The following is a 17,731-nucleotide window of genomic DNA, read 5'->3' as shown; positions in this document are numbered from 1 at the left end:
AGTGGGGAAAGTTTTGTATAGTCTTATAAACCTTTGTCCCTTGAAATATAGCCTGATCCTGTATTTGGGATCAGCTAGCTGTTGCCTAGCACATAAAAATGCTTAATATCGGCTGAATAATTCTTAGCAGCACTATGAAATCCATCTTTCCCAGTCATATTCCCAACTGTCTTGCTGCCACAAAACCTGCAGCTTTTTCACAGAATGTCATTTGCTGCCGATTTGAGAGTTGAATAGCGGTGAGTCTATATGAATGTAGTCTGCCATTCCTCCCAGTAAAGAGGCTTTCACTTAAGTAAAAAAAGTTTAAGGTGCAAAGAGCTTATACTAAAATTCCTTAGAAAAATCTTCAAGAAACTGGTTTTGATTTAGCCCATGACCTTGTGAACTGGCAGTTGTGAGATGCACACTTTGTGCCAAGGCTCATGAAGAGCAAGAATCTTTTCAGCACATGTACACTTACTTATTCTAGGAATTTTTAGCAAACAACTCCTCTGCTCCTGCACCTAGTGCTCAGGATGGTTAAAAACACTAGTTTCTGTCACAGGATAGGGGAGAAAAACAAGTTAACAGGATTAATTAACATAGTGCGATAACAGAAAATCTGGAGTTGTTTTTTTGATGATCCAGACCTAATGGGTTAGGAAAGGCTTTCTGGAGTTGACCATAAAAGGACCAACAGGAGCAGAAGGTAAAGGGCTTTGGTGATCCTAGGAGCACTGCAGTGTGCCATAGCTGCAAGGCATGTGCTAGACTTATGGTAGGATCTGGGGAGACCAGGCAAAGAGGAGAGGACTGGACTGAGAGCCATGAAGTATATTTTCTTTTTTAATGAAGTAGTGCCTTGGTGTAACAAGTAAACAAAAATGGGGGGAAAAAATGAATTTTCTGCTTTTCCCAGGTCACCCATGTTTATCAGTCCACGACTTCATTTTGCACAAAGCTAAAAATTGTGTTGTTTAAAAGTGGAAATGAGCTTCCCTTACTCCGCGCCTAGTTTTTTTTCTTTTAGCCCCCACGGCCATCTCCAGTACAAAAGGCAGGGGGAGCCCCTGGGTAAGAGGCGGAGGTGGGAGAAGGGCTGTCTAGCTCCTGGACACCATGGCAACTGCCCAACACTTTCACTCCAGGAGGAGAGGTGGTGGAGGGTGCGCTGCCCAAATTCTGGGGTGGGGTGCGCCCGGTTGGGTGTGGCTGTGCAGCAGGGGAACATGACAGGCATCCTGGGCCCTTGCCCCCCTTGGTTCTTAAGACAGCTGCTCTGTTGCTGCAGCCCACCTATTTAACTGATACTCCTCTAGCACTTAAAACCCAAAATACATGGCATTAAAGTTAACTCTGTGAGTTGTCCCATCCCCCACTGAGCTGCTGAATGGCTCTGGAAAACACTGAATGACCTGGTATTCCACACCAAAAAAAAATTTTTCTTTTAAATACAAGTCTCAGGTACAACTCAGTGTGTTCTCCACTAGTTATTTTTTAGCTTGTATTACTACCATTAATAACATTTATTAAGCCCTTCCCTACTATGTAAGCAGTGTTATTTAATTCTCAGAACTGCTTTATGAGCTCTAGCCTATTCTGAGTCCTATCACATGAAACACATTTCAAGATTCCATACCTTGCTCCTGGAGCGCAACTGACTGAGGTGGGATTCTAAAACTCAATTTCTTGACTCTTTGAAAGAGTTTTTCCACATTCTGTTAAGACTTACCAAAACCCTACAAAGGCAGACATGAGTAGAAAGAGCACCGAATTACAAGAATCTGGATTCCAGTCTTTGCTGTCATTTCTTTTACGTGGGCCAAGTCACCTGGTAACTTGTTTGAATGGCAGCTCTCTCAGGTCCTACCCTAGGCCTACAGAATCCAAGTCTAGTGGGGCTCAGCAAGCATGCTCAGATTTGAGAACCAGTAAGTAGACTAGAGGTCATTTTCATCAACTGTAAGGTAGGTGTTTCAATTCTTGTTCTGTTAGTCTCAGAAGGTTGCTGCGATAACCAAATTAAGTGATAAAGGCACAAGACTTCAGAAACCCTTGAAAGAGCATCTTTACTGCTGTAACTTGCTACCATTTTTCATTCACTGTGCTTTTAGAGCCTATGCTTCATTTTCCCATAGTACTTCAAAAGAGAGGAAATTACCATAGTGTCTATCTAAGATGGGAAGCAGCCTTGGTCTGAAACAAACTTGCCGTAGTTAAGGGCTGCCATTGTTTGACCCTCCACACCAATTCTAACAATGGCGTTACTGTTCTGGTGATTAATATAACTGTCCCCATGGTGCTGGTGTAGAGCCTTGGCTATATGTAACCATCCTTTTGCTTATGCTACACTCAGTTCAACAACACCAAAATACCCAGAGGGTGAGACTCAAATCATGTTTTAAAGCTTCCGAGGTAACTTCAGTTGTAGCCAAGGTTGAGAGGCAGTACTATATGGAGAAAAAATGTGATGCTAATTTCACAAGGGAATATCTGCCACCGTGTTCCACTAGGACCCTCATGGACATAATCAGCTTCTATTTTTATTCCCTCCAAGTATGAACAGACAGGGGAGGCATCACAAAGAAAGCATTAGTGCTGGGGTGATGGAACTACACACTTCCACGGATGCACTTGTATTTTTGTGATGACCTTGGCCATAGTTCTAACAAGAATTTTTTTTTAATACAGAATACAAACTTGTCAGTTTCTGCCTCTCCAGGTTGTAACTATTTTCATCTTCTATCTTAAGGATTTTTTTTTTTTTTTTACTGTGGTGAAACAAAAGTAAAGCTTACTCTCAACCATTTAAGTATACAATTCAGTAGCATTAATTGTATTAACTCTTGTGCAACCATCACTTTCAAAACTTTCATCACCCCAAACAGAAACAATTAAGCACGCACTAACTTACCGTTCCTCTTCCTGCCAGCCCTTGGTAATCTGTGCCTCTATGAATTTGCCTAAATATTTCATATAAATGAAGTCCTTTTCTGTCATACATACATATAACACATTTTGTTTATCCATCTGTTAAGACACATGGCTTGTTTCCTCTTCTGGTATTGTGAATAATGATACCATGAACATTGGCACACAATGTTCCTGAGTCAAGGAATGGAACTACTGGGTCATATGGTGAATTCCACGTTTGGCTTTTTGAGGAGCTGCTTACAGAAACTGCACCGTGTTACATTTTCACCAACAAGGTACAGGGTTCTAGTTTCTCCATATTCTCATTTCCATTTGGGATTAGATTTTGGACTACTAGGTGTGAAGTTTTGTATCTCACTGTGATTTTCATTTTATTTTCCTCATGACTAATAATATTGAAAACCTCATGTAAGGATTTTTGTAATTTTTAAAATGTCTGAAAGTATTCTTAAATGTGTTACAATATAAGTTTATTGTAGAATTTAGACTCTCAATATAAATCCAGTGAAAACTAAAATTTGTTGAACCATTATGTTCAGTATTTTGATTTGTTTTCCTTTCCTGGACACCTGCTTCACTATCCAAATATGACGGTAGCTGTCTGGCCACAAATTTAGAAAGAACCCAAGAATGATGTGGAGAGACTATCAATTAAAACTGTCACTATGACAAGAAACCTGAAGGTTTGGGAAATGATGCACTTTACACCAAGTTTCAGTCTCTTCTTTTTAACTCAAGTGTTCTGAGGGGAACTTAAGCTGTGGGTTACTTCCAGGTTAGAAATGTTTTAAGCCTCCTGATTACAATGAGATACAGAATCTGAGCAGAATTAAACAGTAAGCTCTCACATTCTCACTTCAGCGTTTGCAAAGATTTTAAAGCCCCCTTCTTTTGCTCATTACTCACCCCTCAACTTTCAGTCCCCACCCTTGTTTAATATTAAACATTTAACTATGGTTAAATAGTATTTTTTGGTATTACTCACTTTAGTTAAATGAAAAATTATGTATCTTAATTAGTGAAAAGCCAATACTTCAACCTGGGAAAAAAAAGCCTGTGGTGACACATTGGACATGCTTTTGAATCAGTATATTAAGGAGACATTCATACATTTCAAGAATTGCTTAAATTCTGATATCCAGATTTAAGCTTGTGAACATATGACTTTAAACATACAATTAAAGCTATTCATAATTTGCTATTCTACTAACATTAAATTACAGTTACTTTGGAGCATAAGTTAAATGGTTTAAAGTAAGCCTGTAACATACCTGCAAAACACCTTCCTAACTCATACATGCAAAGTACTTCTCATAACTCTAACTTCTAAGTTACCCTGCTCCAGAAGTGACTACTCTAAACTAAGGCTTACTGTGGTCCAAAGAGAAGGAAGAAAAAAAAAAAAGTAACCAGGACCAATAGCTACATATATTAAAAAAAGATGGCACAGCAGAAGGGAATGCAATCCTACAAGCGCAAGCCCTCAAGAAGCAGCGTTATATGATAAACCCCTTCTTTAGAAAGGTGTCATTTCTATCACTGATACCACAGGCTAAATTATATAGCATGCCATCTTCAAGTAACAGTTGAGGCAATAGAATAAATGCAGAGGCATCACAATGAATCCCACTTAATACCACTATACAGACCAACACTTCTCTACAAATTCGTCTGACTGCCAGTTAAATACAATTTTAACTTCATAGCTTAACAATTAAGGGTCATACACTGAAGCCAATACATATACCTGGCATTTCAGTCTAAGCTATTCCATGTACATAGCTGAAATCAATTACAAAGTATGGCCTAACAACTGCTAGGGGAAATTTTTTAAAGTAGTTTTTACAAGTATTAAACTTATCTTGCACACTGAAGTCATCATACATACAGGGCAAAGTCAGAGCTTTTATATTCGAGTTTATTCTTCATTTAACTTTTAAAACACTACTATAATTGATTATTAAAACAAACAATAGCAAGTAGTGAGCATGTTATGATTATAGTCCTTCACTCAATCACTACTGCAAATAAAATGCCAGCAGTGAGTGTTATTCACTGGCCCCATTAGGAGGTCTGACACTGAACACCACCCCGAGGATGATGTTCATCATCCTCATATGCTTCTCCATTGTAATGGCGCCGTCTTTCCTGATTTGGATCAAAGTCCACTAGTTCTACCTGGTCCATTTCATCAGTCTCTTCTACTTCCTTCCTCTCAGGTAGGAGTTTTTCCAGCAAAGAGAGTTTATCCGGGGAGAGAAAGCCATTCTCAGGAAAGTTTACCTATAATAAGAAATTTCTACTTTAAGTTTAAATGACACTTCATCCTTAGCTCCTTAGACAAATACCATTGACCCATTTTCCCCAGAAAAAAACATGAAACCACACAATCTTTTGGTAAATCTGCCAATCTCAGGTTAGAACACATGTTCTAAGAAGGCATATATCATCTACTATTCTGAACTAGAGTTCAAGGTAAGGTCTTAAAAAAAAGATCCTAATAAAACTATACTGTAATGATCACTTCTATTCAGCAAATACATTTTTTAATAGGACAACCCATCCTAAAACACATTCTCATTCCTTCTAATGGATAATTTAAACAAAGCTATTGTTACTCAAAGACAGTCCCACCCAAAGATGTTTTTAATAAATGTTAAATTTGTGGGTCTGAGGCTACTCAAATTTAAGATTGAGGGAAATGGTTGGGTTACTTTAAGAACCAGAGCATTGCAGTATTTTGCCAAAAATCCACACCAGCTATCATGCTTCTGTTGAACTTTAAGATTCCAGTTATAGCCTTTCATTAGTAAATTACCCACCTGCCACCACCCCCCATCTTTAAATAGCCGATAATGATGCAAACAAACCAATACCAACTTGTTAACAAAAAATGTTCAACATAACAAGAGTAACATTAGATCTAGACAAGGGAGAATATAAACTTGGCTTCTGGCCATTCAGAAACTTAACTGCTACTGGATTTTAATAAACTAATCATTCTCTAACATTTCTACAGTACTGTATAGCTTACCTTAAATTCAATGATTAGGCGACCCTTTTCATATGGTCTACGATAAATTGGCATACCTTCATTTAGCACACACTTGATATCTCCATGCTTGACAATCTGACCTAAAAACATTGAAGCCAAATTCCTTAAATACAATCACACTTTTACGAGGCAGCGAAAATAAAGAACAGAGCAATGTCCTAGCTCATTGATAGAGGTAAATTTATATGAAATGATGCTGATACCTTTCATTTATAGGTTTTCTAGGGGCTTACAAGAGAGCCAAGAACGCATGATTTCAGCTCAAGGACAGACAAGTACCGAGCAACTTAAATGCCACTTTCCTCCGTGGCTGTACTAGCTACGAGCAGACAATGAAAACACTAGAATAGAAACAGACGCTTATCTAGTTACTGTACCTGGATGAGAAGTGATGACTATGGTTCGGTTGTCAAGAGTAGATATTGGCTTTTGGAAGCCACACAATGCCTCAACCAGCTGTATGTCCATACACATGAAAAGGTCTTCTCCTCGTCTGTACAATGTAAGTATGGCATATACTTAGATCTTCAAACCAGCAATGATTACAACTACCAAAGTAGGCAATTCTGTTCTCTTTTTAAAAACAAATGGTATCTTTCAAAAGATGCCCTTTCTTCCCCATTCTTTTTTGTTTGTTTCCTTTGATAGGTACGAAGTGGATTTATTTAGAGAGAAACATACTCCAGAGTGTGGGCCATCTCAGAAGGTGAGGAAGGCCTCTTCCCCATTCTTAAGAGCTGAGAACTGGGTACAGCAAACATATGGAAACTGCCAGCACAGTTTCCTGGACAAGGCTTCAGAATCCCTCCACACACTCTAGGCAGTGGAACAAACCTCAGGCTGGGTCCTGGATAAGTTAGGGTCTATGAAATTAAATAAAAGGCATATGGCCAATTTCAAGGGGAAGTAATTTATTGATGTACATGAATTAAGTAATATAGTGCCTGGCACAGTATGAACACTATTTTTATGTTTAATAACAACCCACTTCTTCCTCCTCATGCTTACTTTCTTTTCCAATTCATATTAATGACATCTTTTCATCAGGCAGAATACTCTCCAGAAATACTCTTGTTGAGGATTCACCTCAAATGATAGCATCAAAATTCTGAGCTTGATAGCATTTCCCATTATTCTTGAGACACTATTAATCTAAAACCTGTTCCTTGAGATGTCATTCCCAACAGACTTACTGGAACCCTACTCCAGTCTAATGTTTTAAAATTACCCATTGATACATTATTTAACACTGTTAACTTTCTTGTGCGTCACTATAAATTTATCATAAACACAAGATTATTTCCTAATAGACGTGAATTAATATATTACAGCTTCTTACACAGATGATTCTAGACTTTTATTTAAAATTAAAAGCAACCCAACTTACCATGAACTCAGGATTGAAGAAACTGGTGAAAGCTTTAGGGTACTTATTTCAAAACCAACTGCTTATTAAAAAAAAACTGGAGGCAAAGTTTTGTCTAGGGATGTTTCCCCTACTCTATCTATTTATACTTATATAACACAACTCCTAACTGAAGTATATCCTTCAAAATCCAAATTAGGCAACAATTTACCTACATTTAGACCAAAAAACCCAATGATTTTTGTCTTTAGCTTCTTCTAAGATTGAAACAATGATTAACAATCATTTATAGAAGACATATATAGTCTAACTTTTCTGCTATACTTTTCTAGGTTATTTCTAGGAAATGTATTCTACAAGTAATGAAAAAGCTCACTTATATTCGAGGAAAAAAAACCAAACCCAAATATGCAAGATGTCGGTTTCAGTATTTGATAAAAATTTTTACCGAGTAAAAACAGCATGGTCCTTCTGATCTAAAACGATGATAATATCTCCTGGCTCCAGTCCTGGTTCTTGGTCTCCTTCACCATGGAATGTTATCTTCTGGCCATCTTTCATGCCTAAAAACAAAAGGCTAATTTTATACTCTTAACATCTAAGTAAGGTCAGAATCTCTACTGAAACACAAATGCATGTTTGTGCATGAAAAAAATGTTCAAGTCTTTGCGGATGCTGAAGTTTTACAGAATTTACCAAAAACGCCCACATGCTTATTAGATCAGTCCAATTTCTTACTGAAGAAAGCTATCATAGTGGAGAACACAGATTCTAGAGGCAAACAAGTCAGGCTTCGAATCTCAGAGCTGCTATTTACTACTAGGCCAGATTACCCTAGGGAAGCAAATTGCATAACCTTCCTAAGTATCAACTTTCCCACAGAGACCTATGTCCTCCACCAGGGCTCTTGTGGGGGACTAAAGAAAAAGGTCTATGCTGGCACCAAATCAGTGACTGGCAAACATTATAACCATAAATGTTTTTAACTATTTCATCACTTTAAAAAAAACTTAAGTCAAATCATTTCTATTAAGTCTAACAGAAGCATAAGTCAGATTTTCTTCCATTGTATTAGCAGTAATATAAAATCTAAAAATTTAAAAAATATGTAATATTTATATTGAATGATTTTAGTCTTTTTTTTTTTAAAGAGGATAATTATAGTTGGATACTTTCAGACCATGTGGTTATCAGTGTCAAAAATAAAGAAGTTTTTCCAATAGGCAAATGCTTTAAAAAAATTATTATTTTTGGCTGCTTTGGGCCTTTGTTGCTGTGCAGGCTTTCTCTAGTTGTGGCAAGCAGGGGCCACTCTTTGTTGCGGTGTGCAGGCTTCTCTTGTTGCGAAGCACGGGCTCTAGGGGCACAGGCTTCAGTAGTTGCAGCATGCAGGCTCAGTAGTTGTGGCTCGTGGGCTCTAGAGTGCAGGCTCAGCAGTTGTGGTGTATGGGCCTAGTAACTCCGCAGCAGGTGGTATCTTCCTGGACCAGGGCTTAAACCCGTGTCCCCTGCATTGGCAGGCGGATTCTTAACCACTGCGCCACCAGGGAAGTCCATCCAACAGGCTAACGCTTCTTAAAGGCCAACACTTTTACTGAGATTTCTTCCCTCTGGCCCATACACCTTAGTTCAGTAAGGGCTTACTTAAGCCAACTAACACCTCTTTAAACAGAACTCATGTGTTTGCAGATGATTTCTCTACAGCAGTAGTGCCAGATTTCCTGAACCAATGATCACTGAGGTCACCCAACAAGAGCAACTTTGTCTCACTTTCTATTACAGAAAGTATTAAACTTACATAAAGTAGCCAACAGTACAAGAAGTCCCTATATATCCATCAATATAGATCCAGTAATTACCAGGTCATGACTACTATTTCATGTATTACACACCTCCATCCACATTCCCTGCATATATTTCAATTAAAATCCAGACATACCAATTAACCCAAATACTTCAATATATACCTCTAAAAAGAGAAGGACTTAAACCAAAATATCAGTATTACACATTGACAAAAGTAAACATTTTTTAAAAATTTATTTATTTTATTTATTTTTGGCCGCATTGGGTCTTTGTTGCTGTGTGCGGGCTTTCTCTAGTTGTGGCGCACGGGCCTCTCATTGCGTGGCTTCTCTTGTTGCGGAGCACGGGTTCAAGGCAATTGGGCTTCAGTAGTTGTGGCTTGAAGGCTGTAGAGCACAGTCTCAGTAGTCGTGGCACACGAGCTTAGCTGCTCCGTGGCATGTGGGATCTTCCGGGACCAGGGCTCAAACCTGTGCCCCCTGCATTGGCAGCCTGATTTTTAATCACTGTGCCACCAGGGAAGCCCAACAATCTGTCTTTAATCATTCACAAGGCAAAGTAACTATCTCACTACACTAGTGAAGCAATTAAACTCAGCTAAGTTTTGCTGGTTGTTCCATTAATGTTAAGAGTATGGGCAGGGACTTCCCTGGAGGTCCAGTGGTTAAAACCCCACGCTTACACTGCATGGGGCACGGGTTCAATCCCTGGTTGGGGAACTAAGATCCCATAGGCTGCAGTGTGGCCAAAAAAACGGACAAGTGCAGCATTCATAAATGGCTTCACTTACTACTAATGCCCTCCTGAGTACATACTGTTGGTAACAAGTGGGGAATCTTACCAGAGAGAAATTCAAACCCTACTCAACAGGGACCAATTAAGGGGAAAAAATGGAGGGAGGAGAGGTACCGTGATTCACATGGGTGAATACTATTTCAGGAGCTTAAGTTAATGTAGATGTATATTTTCTAATAACAGTTTCATTTTAAAACAGCAAAGTCTGAAAGAGCCAACCATGCTGATTATTTCAGAGTAAGCAGCACCATTTATTCTGGGGCTATACACATTTCTAAAATTTCTACAATGAGTTTGTACTGCTGTAATACATTTTAAAGCATTTTTAAATCAACTGAAAAAATTAAGGAACTGGCAAAATAAAGTAAATCCTAATAATATTTAAAGGAAATTTTAAGTTATAACCCAAGAGGCAGAAACTGACATGTTTACATAATCTGTAAAAACTATTAGAAAGTAACATTCATAGTCTAAGTTCTTACAAATAAGTTAATTAATCAAAATATACCTATTCCTTACTCCAACAGTAGTTTTAAACAACTATAAAATGTAACATTAATATAATTTGCAATAGCACTCAAGAATTGAAAATAGAAAGTGGCTCAGAACTCACCTTTGTCAATATGAACTTCTAGAATTTTCTTCTCTCGAACTATCTTCCTTCCATTGCAGCTTTTACATCTATCTTTAGGACTGATCCGCTCCCCATGGCCCTGGCACTCCATGCAGACAGACTGAATTTGCTGAACCATTCCAGGTCCTATCTGATGAATTCTTATTTGCATTCCAGTACCTCGGCAATTGGGACAGCACTCTACTGCTCCTTTCTTACCACCTCGGCCTAAATAGTTCAAAAAGAAATTATGTTTGAATTTAGTACTGGACATGGTGACGAACGTTTTAATGAGACAGTTCCTAAACACTCCACTTCATTAATATTTTCAAGGTCTGATGGAATGCCGCTGTAAGAATCTACAATTCAGCCTTTTTATTTGATAAAATATCGCCACAATCAGCTTATCTATAAACATATTGACTGCTATTTTCCCAAGGAGTCATTTCAAAATTCTGGATTTTAAACATGTGCTCCCAAAGCACAATTCATTCATTCACTCATTCATGGCTGAGTTGGGTCTTTGTTGCGGTGCGCGGGCTCCTCATTGCAGTGGCTTCTCTTGTTGCGGAGCACAGGCTCTAGGCGCGCGGGCTTCAGTAGCTGCAGCTCGTGGGCTCAGTAGTTGTGGCGCATGGGCTTAGTTGCTCCGTGGCATGTGGGATCTTCCCGGACCAGGGCTCGAACCCATGTCCCCTGCATTGGCAGGTGGATTCTTAACCACTGTGCCACCAGGGAAGCCCCCAAAGCACAATTCTTAAAAGGCTACTTTAACTGTGAGATGAGAACATTTTAGAGTTTATTCTCTTTAGAAAATACCGTATTTCCAACAAATAACTTGTATTTATTAGAAAAACACCTTAGAGATTCATAGCCAATAATTTGACAGCTGCTGATACCCCAAAAGAGAATACTGTCAAATCATATTACAGATTATGAAGCCACTGGAATGCCTCTGAAGTTCTAGAGCGGATAGGAAAGACTCATCTCTGAACAGTATTGAGAAAAACAGACACCAAATTAGATCAGTCCCACCTGCATTCAAAATAAATACATAAAAGTGCTGATAATTTGCTAATATTTCTCTAGGAGGTGGATTCAGGTGGTTTTCGTACTTGCACTCTTCAGAATTAGGTAGTGCAATATGTCAGTTTTATATATCTAGAACGGCTTCAGTTCCATTTTCAATTATATTATGAATGTTAAGACATACCTTCACATTTGTCACAAATCACATTCTTTTGCAGAGCTAGTTTTCTTGTTGCACCATTATATAAATCTTCTAAGGTTACTGTGAGTTGATGCACGACATTTTTACCTAGAACAAAACATTGCACATTAAAAATCTAAGATGCTGAATCTTGTGTTCTACACTATAAAAACGGTAAAGGATAATGAAAGATGAGCCCTACAAGGGTACACACATAATCCTCTAACTGTGGTGTAATTTCAAATAAGAAACATCCAGTGAGAGTTAAGCAATTTGTATAAGGACGTAGTTACGGCCATCCTACATTTTATGGCAATCAAAAATGTTAACTGCAAAAATCACTTGAGAAAACTCATGTTATTTAAATAGACACATTTCACAGTAAATTAACCCAAACTGCTTTTCTGTCCTAATATATTCTTTGAATCGTTCACTTATTATATTGAGTAACATGACCAATTACATCATCCAAAAATTCTTCAGCACACTAAATTCCAAAAACTAATCAAGTTTGCCCAGGGAACCTGACATATTTATTCAGCACTAACTGTTTAAAGGCTAGATTTCTCGGGCTTCCCTGGTGACACAGTGGTTAAGAATCCGTCCACCAATGCAGGGGACACAGGTTCGAGCCCTGGTCCAGGAAGATCCCACATGCCGTGGAGTGACTAAGCCCGTGGGCCACAACTACTGAGCCTGCGCTCTAGAGCCCATGAGCCACAACTACTGAGCCCGCACACCACAACAAGAGAAGCCACCACAATGAGAAGGCCGCACACCACAACGATGAGTAGCCCTCGCTCACTGCAACTAGAGAAAGCCTGCACGCACAGCAACAAAGATCCAACGCAGCCTCCCCCCCAAAAAAGGCTAGATTTCTCATCCTTTACCATAGTGCTGTCCAACAGAACTTTCTACAGTGATGGAGATGTTTTGTATCTTGTGCTAGCCAACACAACAGCCAGCAGTCACACATGGCTATCGAGCATAAAATTATGGCTACTGCAGACTAAGTAACTAAATTTTTATTTTTCTTTGCAGTAATCTAAATTTGATGTGGCCAGTGGCTACAAAAGAGTGACCTATTTCATCTAGCTAGGAATGGGAAGTGGAAGGTGGAGATCATCTAAGAACAGAGGTTACAGAAATGTAGTCACCTGCCGATAAGTAATAAGTTCCTAGCTAGTGATTCTCCCAGGACTTTATCTACCATGAAATACTGCCTTACGCTTAAGTGAAAGAAGCTCTTGAACTTCCTATCTGCAGAACATGTCTAATGAACATTTTTAGTTACCAATCAAGTGTGAAGCACCCTCAACTATAACCTGTTTCTAGATCCACTTTTCTGTTCTGCATCACTAATACTGTTCCATGTAATTGGTTCTGGAACGCTGAAAACTGCCCTTCTTACTTTAGCCTTATAGAGTTTACAGTATAGGGAAGAAATAAAGCTTCTAAAATTTAAGCAAATATTTTCCAATATCACACTAAAAAAATGACCTTGCATTGATCTAAGCCACACAGTAGAGTTTGCCAACCAACTGACCTTGACTGAAAATTGTTTTAAGGTAAATTTCTTAAAAATAAATAAAATACACCCCCCTCTCCTTTTAAGAAAATCTGAATAAACAATTTCCAGTCCTTCTGAATCCAAAAAAGCTCAAAGAAAATTTAGTGGTTTGCCCATTCCTTCTAGAATGGGCTCTACCCATTAGTCCTTGTTTATATGAACTACACTGGGAACAAAGTAAGATAAACTCTGACCAGAACACTGTACTTCTACGAGCAGTATTTCCACAGCCCAGAAAACCACATTTCTATTAAATGTTAAGGGCACATATTTTGATATAATAAAACTGAAACAAGATTAAACAGATAGCATGCTATTTGGAGGCAATGAACCTGTGTTCCAATCAAGACTCTGATGCATAGCAATATATGACCTTGACAAAAATTTACCATTCTGAACTGTAATTCACTTTCGCCTGTGTAAGGCCACTGTACCTCCCATTGAGGCTGAGGGGTGGGGGTGTGCAGATTGAGAATAAAATAAAATCTGTGAAAAGGGTTTTGAAAATTATGCTCCTATACTTCATTCCTTTAATGCTTGATAACATCACAGAAATCCTATGTACCCCAAGTGCTTTAGAAGCACTCACTTGTTAGCACTCGATTGGCTTAGCTATTTTTAGTCTCATCAAATCTCATTCTTAAACTCTTACCATAAATCAGTTTACAACATTATGCTAACAAGTAAACAAGCATTTAGTAGGTGAATTCTCAAGAATTTACTTTGACCAACGGCTAATTTTAATTTGCCACATGTGAACTGTCATTCTTACCTCTCCTTTCTCTCTGCATCCTGCCTCCTCCTCCAAAAAACATATCGAAGATGTCCATGGGGGAGCCAAAACCGCCACCTGCTCCACCTTCTTTAATTGCCTGCTCTCCTCCTTTGTCATATAATTCCCTTTTCTTTGCATCAGAGAGCACTTCATAAGCTTGAGAAATCTGTTTAAACTGTTTCAGAAAAGGGGGGATAAATTTCACTCAAAAAACTCAACTGTTACAAAGCACAGCCACTACATTAGACATACTCAATTTCATGTTGTAATGGAAATACCGTACACCTGGCAAGAACTATTCAGCTATGTTATGAGTGTACTACTTGCCTTCTCTCCTTCATTTGGATTCTTATCAGGGTGGTACTTCAAGGCCAGTTTCCTGTAAGCCTTTTTCAATTCTTCTTGGGTGGCATTGGGTTTGACCCCCAAAACATCATAATAAGTGGTTTCTTTCACCATTTCCTACAGTCTAAAATAAGAAAGTTCAATTTTAGCCGACTTTCAACTGGTAGTTTTAATTAATAAAATTTAGGCATAGAAATCTGTTCTCTGAGAAACCTGATTGTAAGAACACCACCTTCCCTAAATTTCACAGAGAAGGTAACAATTCCTTTGGTAATTTAGCTATCAATTCTAAGACTAAATATAAGTTAATAATTATCAGGGGATAATTCAAAAGCCTCCTATAGCAGCTGGTTCCCACTCTCCCACCTGAAAGCTCCCATAATAACGCGACTATTGTCTGGATTTTTCCTGTTTCCCTTCCCAACCAGCGACAGAGGGCAGTAAAGAAGAGGAGCACTAAGAGGTTCAATCCACTACCATTATTCTTAGTAAATCTGATAAATCATACACTTCCTAGAAAAGACATCTGGGCACAAGGCGGGGAGGCAGTGTTTTATGAAACTAAGAACACCAGCTCCAGAAAGCAAGCTCCCCTCCCCCTCAATCCTGAGGCTGTTTCTCAGTCACAGGACGTACAGCTCCTCTGCTTCAACCGCCGAACCTCTTTCGCCCCCACAAGCCAGCGTAGTTTACACGCTGTTAGGTTTTGCCCTGCACTCAATGCCGACCGTTAGGGGTTCCTTCCTTTCCCCTCCCACCCAGGATGAAAGGGGTGGGAGAAGCCCAGCACCCAACAAAGCGAAGGAGGAGAGACCCGAGAAGCGAACGCCGCAGCCTCCGCCCGGCTCCTCCCGCAGCCCCTCGCCCCCTAGCTCCTTCTGCGCGTGCGCAAAGGGTCGCCCCCCACCCCCCAGCCCGCCCGCCAGCGAGCGCGGACGGAGGAAAAGACTGAGGCGGCAGGTCCTCGGAGAACCCTGGCTAGATAGATAGGGCATGGAGAAAGCTCCAGGAAGGGTCTCGGGCCCACTCGCTGCGCGCCGGCGAGGGTTGCCGGGGTACCCCCACCAGCCCTCCAGAAGGAGAATCGTGGGTACAGGAATCGACAACCCTCCCGCCCACGCGGAGCCAACCGCCTCACGACCGCGGCTCCATCTGGCTTCCCGGCGCAGCCAACAGTGCCGGCCTTGGGACGAGGTGAAGCCCGAAGGCTGAAGCTCACCGGTGAGAGGGCCGATGCCGGTATGGGGGAGCGGGAAGGAGCGCGTTGCCGTGCGCAGCTCGGGCAGCCGCCGCTCCTCCACCTTTTCACCGAGCGTTCTGGAAAGTTCCGCCTGGAGCGCCGCAGCCGTTGTCTTTTGTAGCCGAGCGCAGGCGCGTCACCCACCGGAAGTCCCGCCCTTCCCGCCGCTGCCACCGCCCGCGGTTGCCTGGGCAACGGCGCGGGGGCGCTCGGGCTGGGAGGGGCTGTGCGCAATCCTTGGTCTGGCGTTTGTGGAACTTTCTGGAGCCCTATCCTCCACCCAGCGAGTGCGAGAGTGCAGAAGTCTCGAGCGGGAACTGGGATTACCTAAGAGCGCTGCGATTTTGGGTCGGCAAGGGATTCCCAAATCTGTGGGGCCGCCGCCGCTTGCGGGAGCGCGGAAGACTCGAGGACTGGGCCCGGGCAGGGCCTGTGCGCTGAACAGGAACCTCTCAGAACAAAGCTTTTTGCCGCACCTCTTCCCCCGTCGGCGCCTGGTTCACCTCTTTTGGCGTCTCTAACAGGCTTAGTTTTTTAGACTTGAGATTCTGGGAAGCCGCCGAGTGCGAAATGCTGAGCAAGACGGGCCTGGGCCTCAGAGCAATCACCCATGCGGTCCAAGGCCTCGCAATTCACCAAACTGCGAAGTTGGAAGAGCTCTTAGTGCAAGTCCAGACCCGTATACACACGTTATTTGCTTTGGGCCTTGCCATACGTCGGGCTCAGGCGGTGCTCAATGGGGAAACGTTTGCATTACCGTGGTGCAAACCGTGGGCCAGTAGTCTCTCTGGCCAGGCGTTCACCGGGTTTGGCTAGCGGGGGACACAGTAACACCAAGAGTGTCTAACTGGCAAATAGTTTTAATTATTTGACCTAACGTGTAAGTCCTACTAGTCTGTGGATCTGGATCTAGAGTCTGCAGAATGAGTCCTTCAGGCTTTCAAATGTTGAGTTCAGGACATAATGGAAGATGGGGTCTGTCTTCCTTATTCAATGACAAAACAAACAGGAGGACCTAGCACCAAGGAAGATGGACATGCAAAGCTGAAAAAGCCTGGTTCACTCAGACTTTAGTAGGGAGACAGGCAAGCCAAAGAACTGTAGGGGAACCCTATTAATCTGATGAAACAGGGAAAGCTTCTCTGGGAAAGTGGCAGTTGAGCTGAGTTGTGAAGAAAGAAGAGTATTCCCAGCAAGGACAAAGTGCAAGGGAAGGCTATGATTAAGGTGTGAAAGAATATGTTTTTAGGAAATTGCAGGTACTTGAATATAGCCAGAGCTGAAAGCTGGAGTGACCGAAGGTGAGGCTTCAGAACTAGTTGGCAAACACCTGTTGGTGTATGTTACTAAAATAAGAATTTTGAACTTTACCCTGGAGGCATCCCATACTTATCAGTTCAGCCTTATCTCTTTAAATTGTAGCTTTGTGCATTTTCCCAAATGCAGTTTTTCACCTGTTCGTGCTTGTGGTACGGCTGAGAAACACCTAACTTTTTTTTTTTTAATTTTATTTATGTATTTTTGCTGCGTCGGGTCTTCATTGCTGCACGCAGGCTTTCTTTACTTGTGGTGAGCAGGGGCTGCTCACTGCGGTGGTTTGTTGCGGAGCCCGGGCTCTAGGCATGCAGGCTTCAGTAGTTGTGGCTCGTGGGCTCTAGAACGCAGGCTCAGTAGTTGTGGTGCACCGGCTTAGTTGATCCATGGCATGTGGGGTCTTCCTGGACTCGGGGCTCGAAACTGTGTCTCCTGAGTTGGCAGGTGAATTCTTAACCACTGTGCCACTAGGGAAGTCCACACCTAATGTTTCTAATCTTAGATGTTACCTTCTCAATTATCACCTCAGGTGTAAAGGGTTTTGTTTTGTTTTCTTAATCTTCAGTCACTAAAACTCCAATGCTGCCAGGCAGCGAGCTAGGGCTTGATAATATAAAAATCACGGAAGTCGTTTTCCTTGCTGTCAAGGATAAATGTTGACAAAAGAGTATTGGGGTGCCAAGCAGGGGGAACCTTGCACCATCCAGATGAGTATCCCAGGCAGAG

The 17,731-nt window shown here is 41.1% G+C and overlaps 1 protein-coding gene across 1 annotated transcript; it reads right to left on the bottom strand.

Annotated features, from left to right (window-relative positions):
• Positions 1-4,309: 4,309 nt before the first annotated feature.
• Positions 4,310-15,829, bottom strand: DNAJA1 (DnaJ heat shock protein family (Hsp40) member A1). The gene is made up of 9 exons (XM_030832681.2): positions 15,671-15,829; positions 14,434-14,575; positions 14,104-14,281; positions 11,765-11,869; positions 10,552-10,779; positions 7,786-7,900; positions 6,349-6,464; positions 5,951-6,051; positions 4,310-5,199 (listed from the first exon to the last, which is right to left on the bottom strand). The coding sequence occupies exons 2-9, from the start codon at positions 14,563-14,565 to the stop codon at positions 4,981-4,983; spliced, it is 1,194 nt and encodes a 397-aa protein (XP_030688541.1). The 5' UTR covers positions 14,566-14,575; positions 15,671-15,829; the 3' UTR covers positions 4,310-4,980.
• Positions 15,830-17,731: the final 1,902 nt, after the last annotated feature.

The sequence above is a fragment of the Globicephala melas genome, chromosome 6 (genome assembly GCF_963455315.2).
Source record: "Globicephala melas chromosome 6, mGloMel1.2, whole genome shotgun sequence".
Classification (NCBI taxonomy): Eukaryota; Metazoa; Chordata; class Mammalia; order Artiodactyla; family Delphinidae; genus Globicephala; species Globicephala melas.
Note: the sequence above shows the minus strand (reverse complement) of the source record. Positions and strands in the feature narration are given on the sequence as shown.

What these genes read in the sequence shown, in the direction of transcription:
- DNAJA1 (XM_030832681.2), bottom strand. Translation starts at nt 14,565, where the DNA reads ATGGTGAAAGAAACCACTTATTATGATGTTTTGGGGGTCAAACCCAAT. An exon ending in GATGCAGAGAGAAAGGAGAG is followed by an intron (nt 11,870 to 14,103) that starts GTAAGAATGACA and finishes GTTTTGTTCTAG; the next exon opens with GTAAAAATGTCGTGCATCAA. An exon ending in GCCTAATCATTGAATTTAAG is followed by an intron (nt 5,200 to 5,950) that starts GTAAGCTATACA and finishes TTCTTATTATAG; the next exon opens with GTAAACTTTCCTGAGAATGG.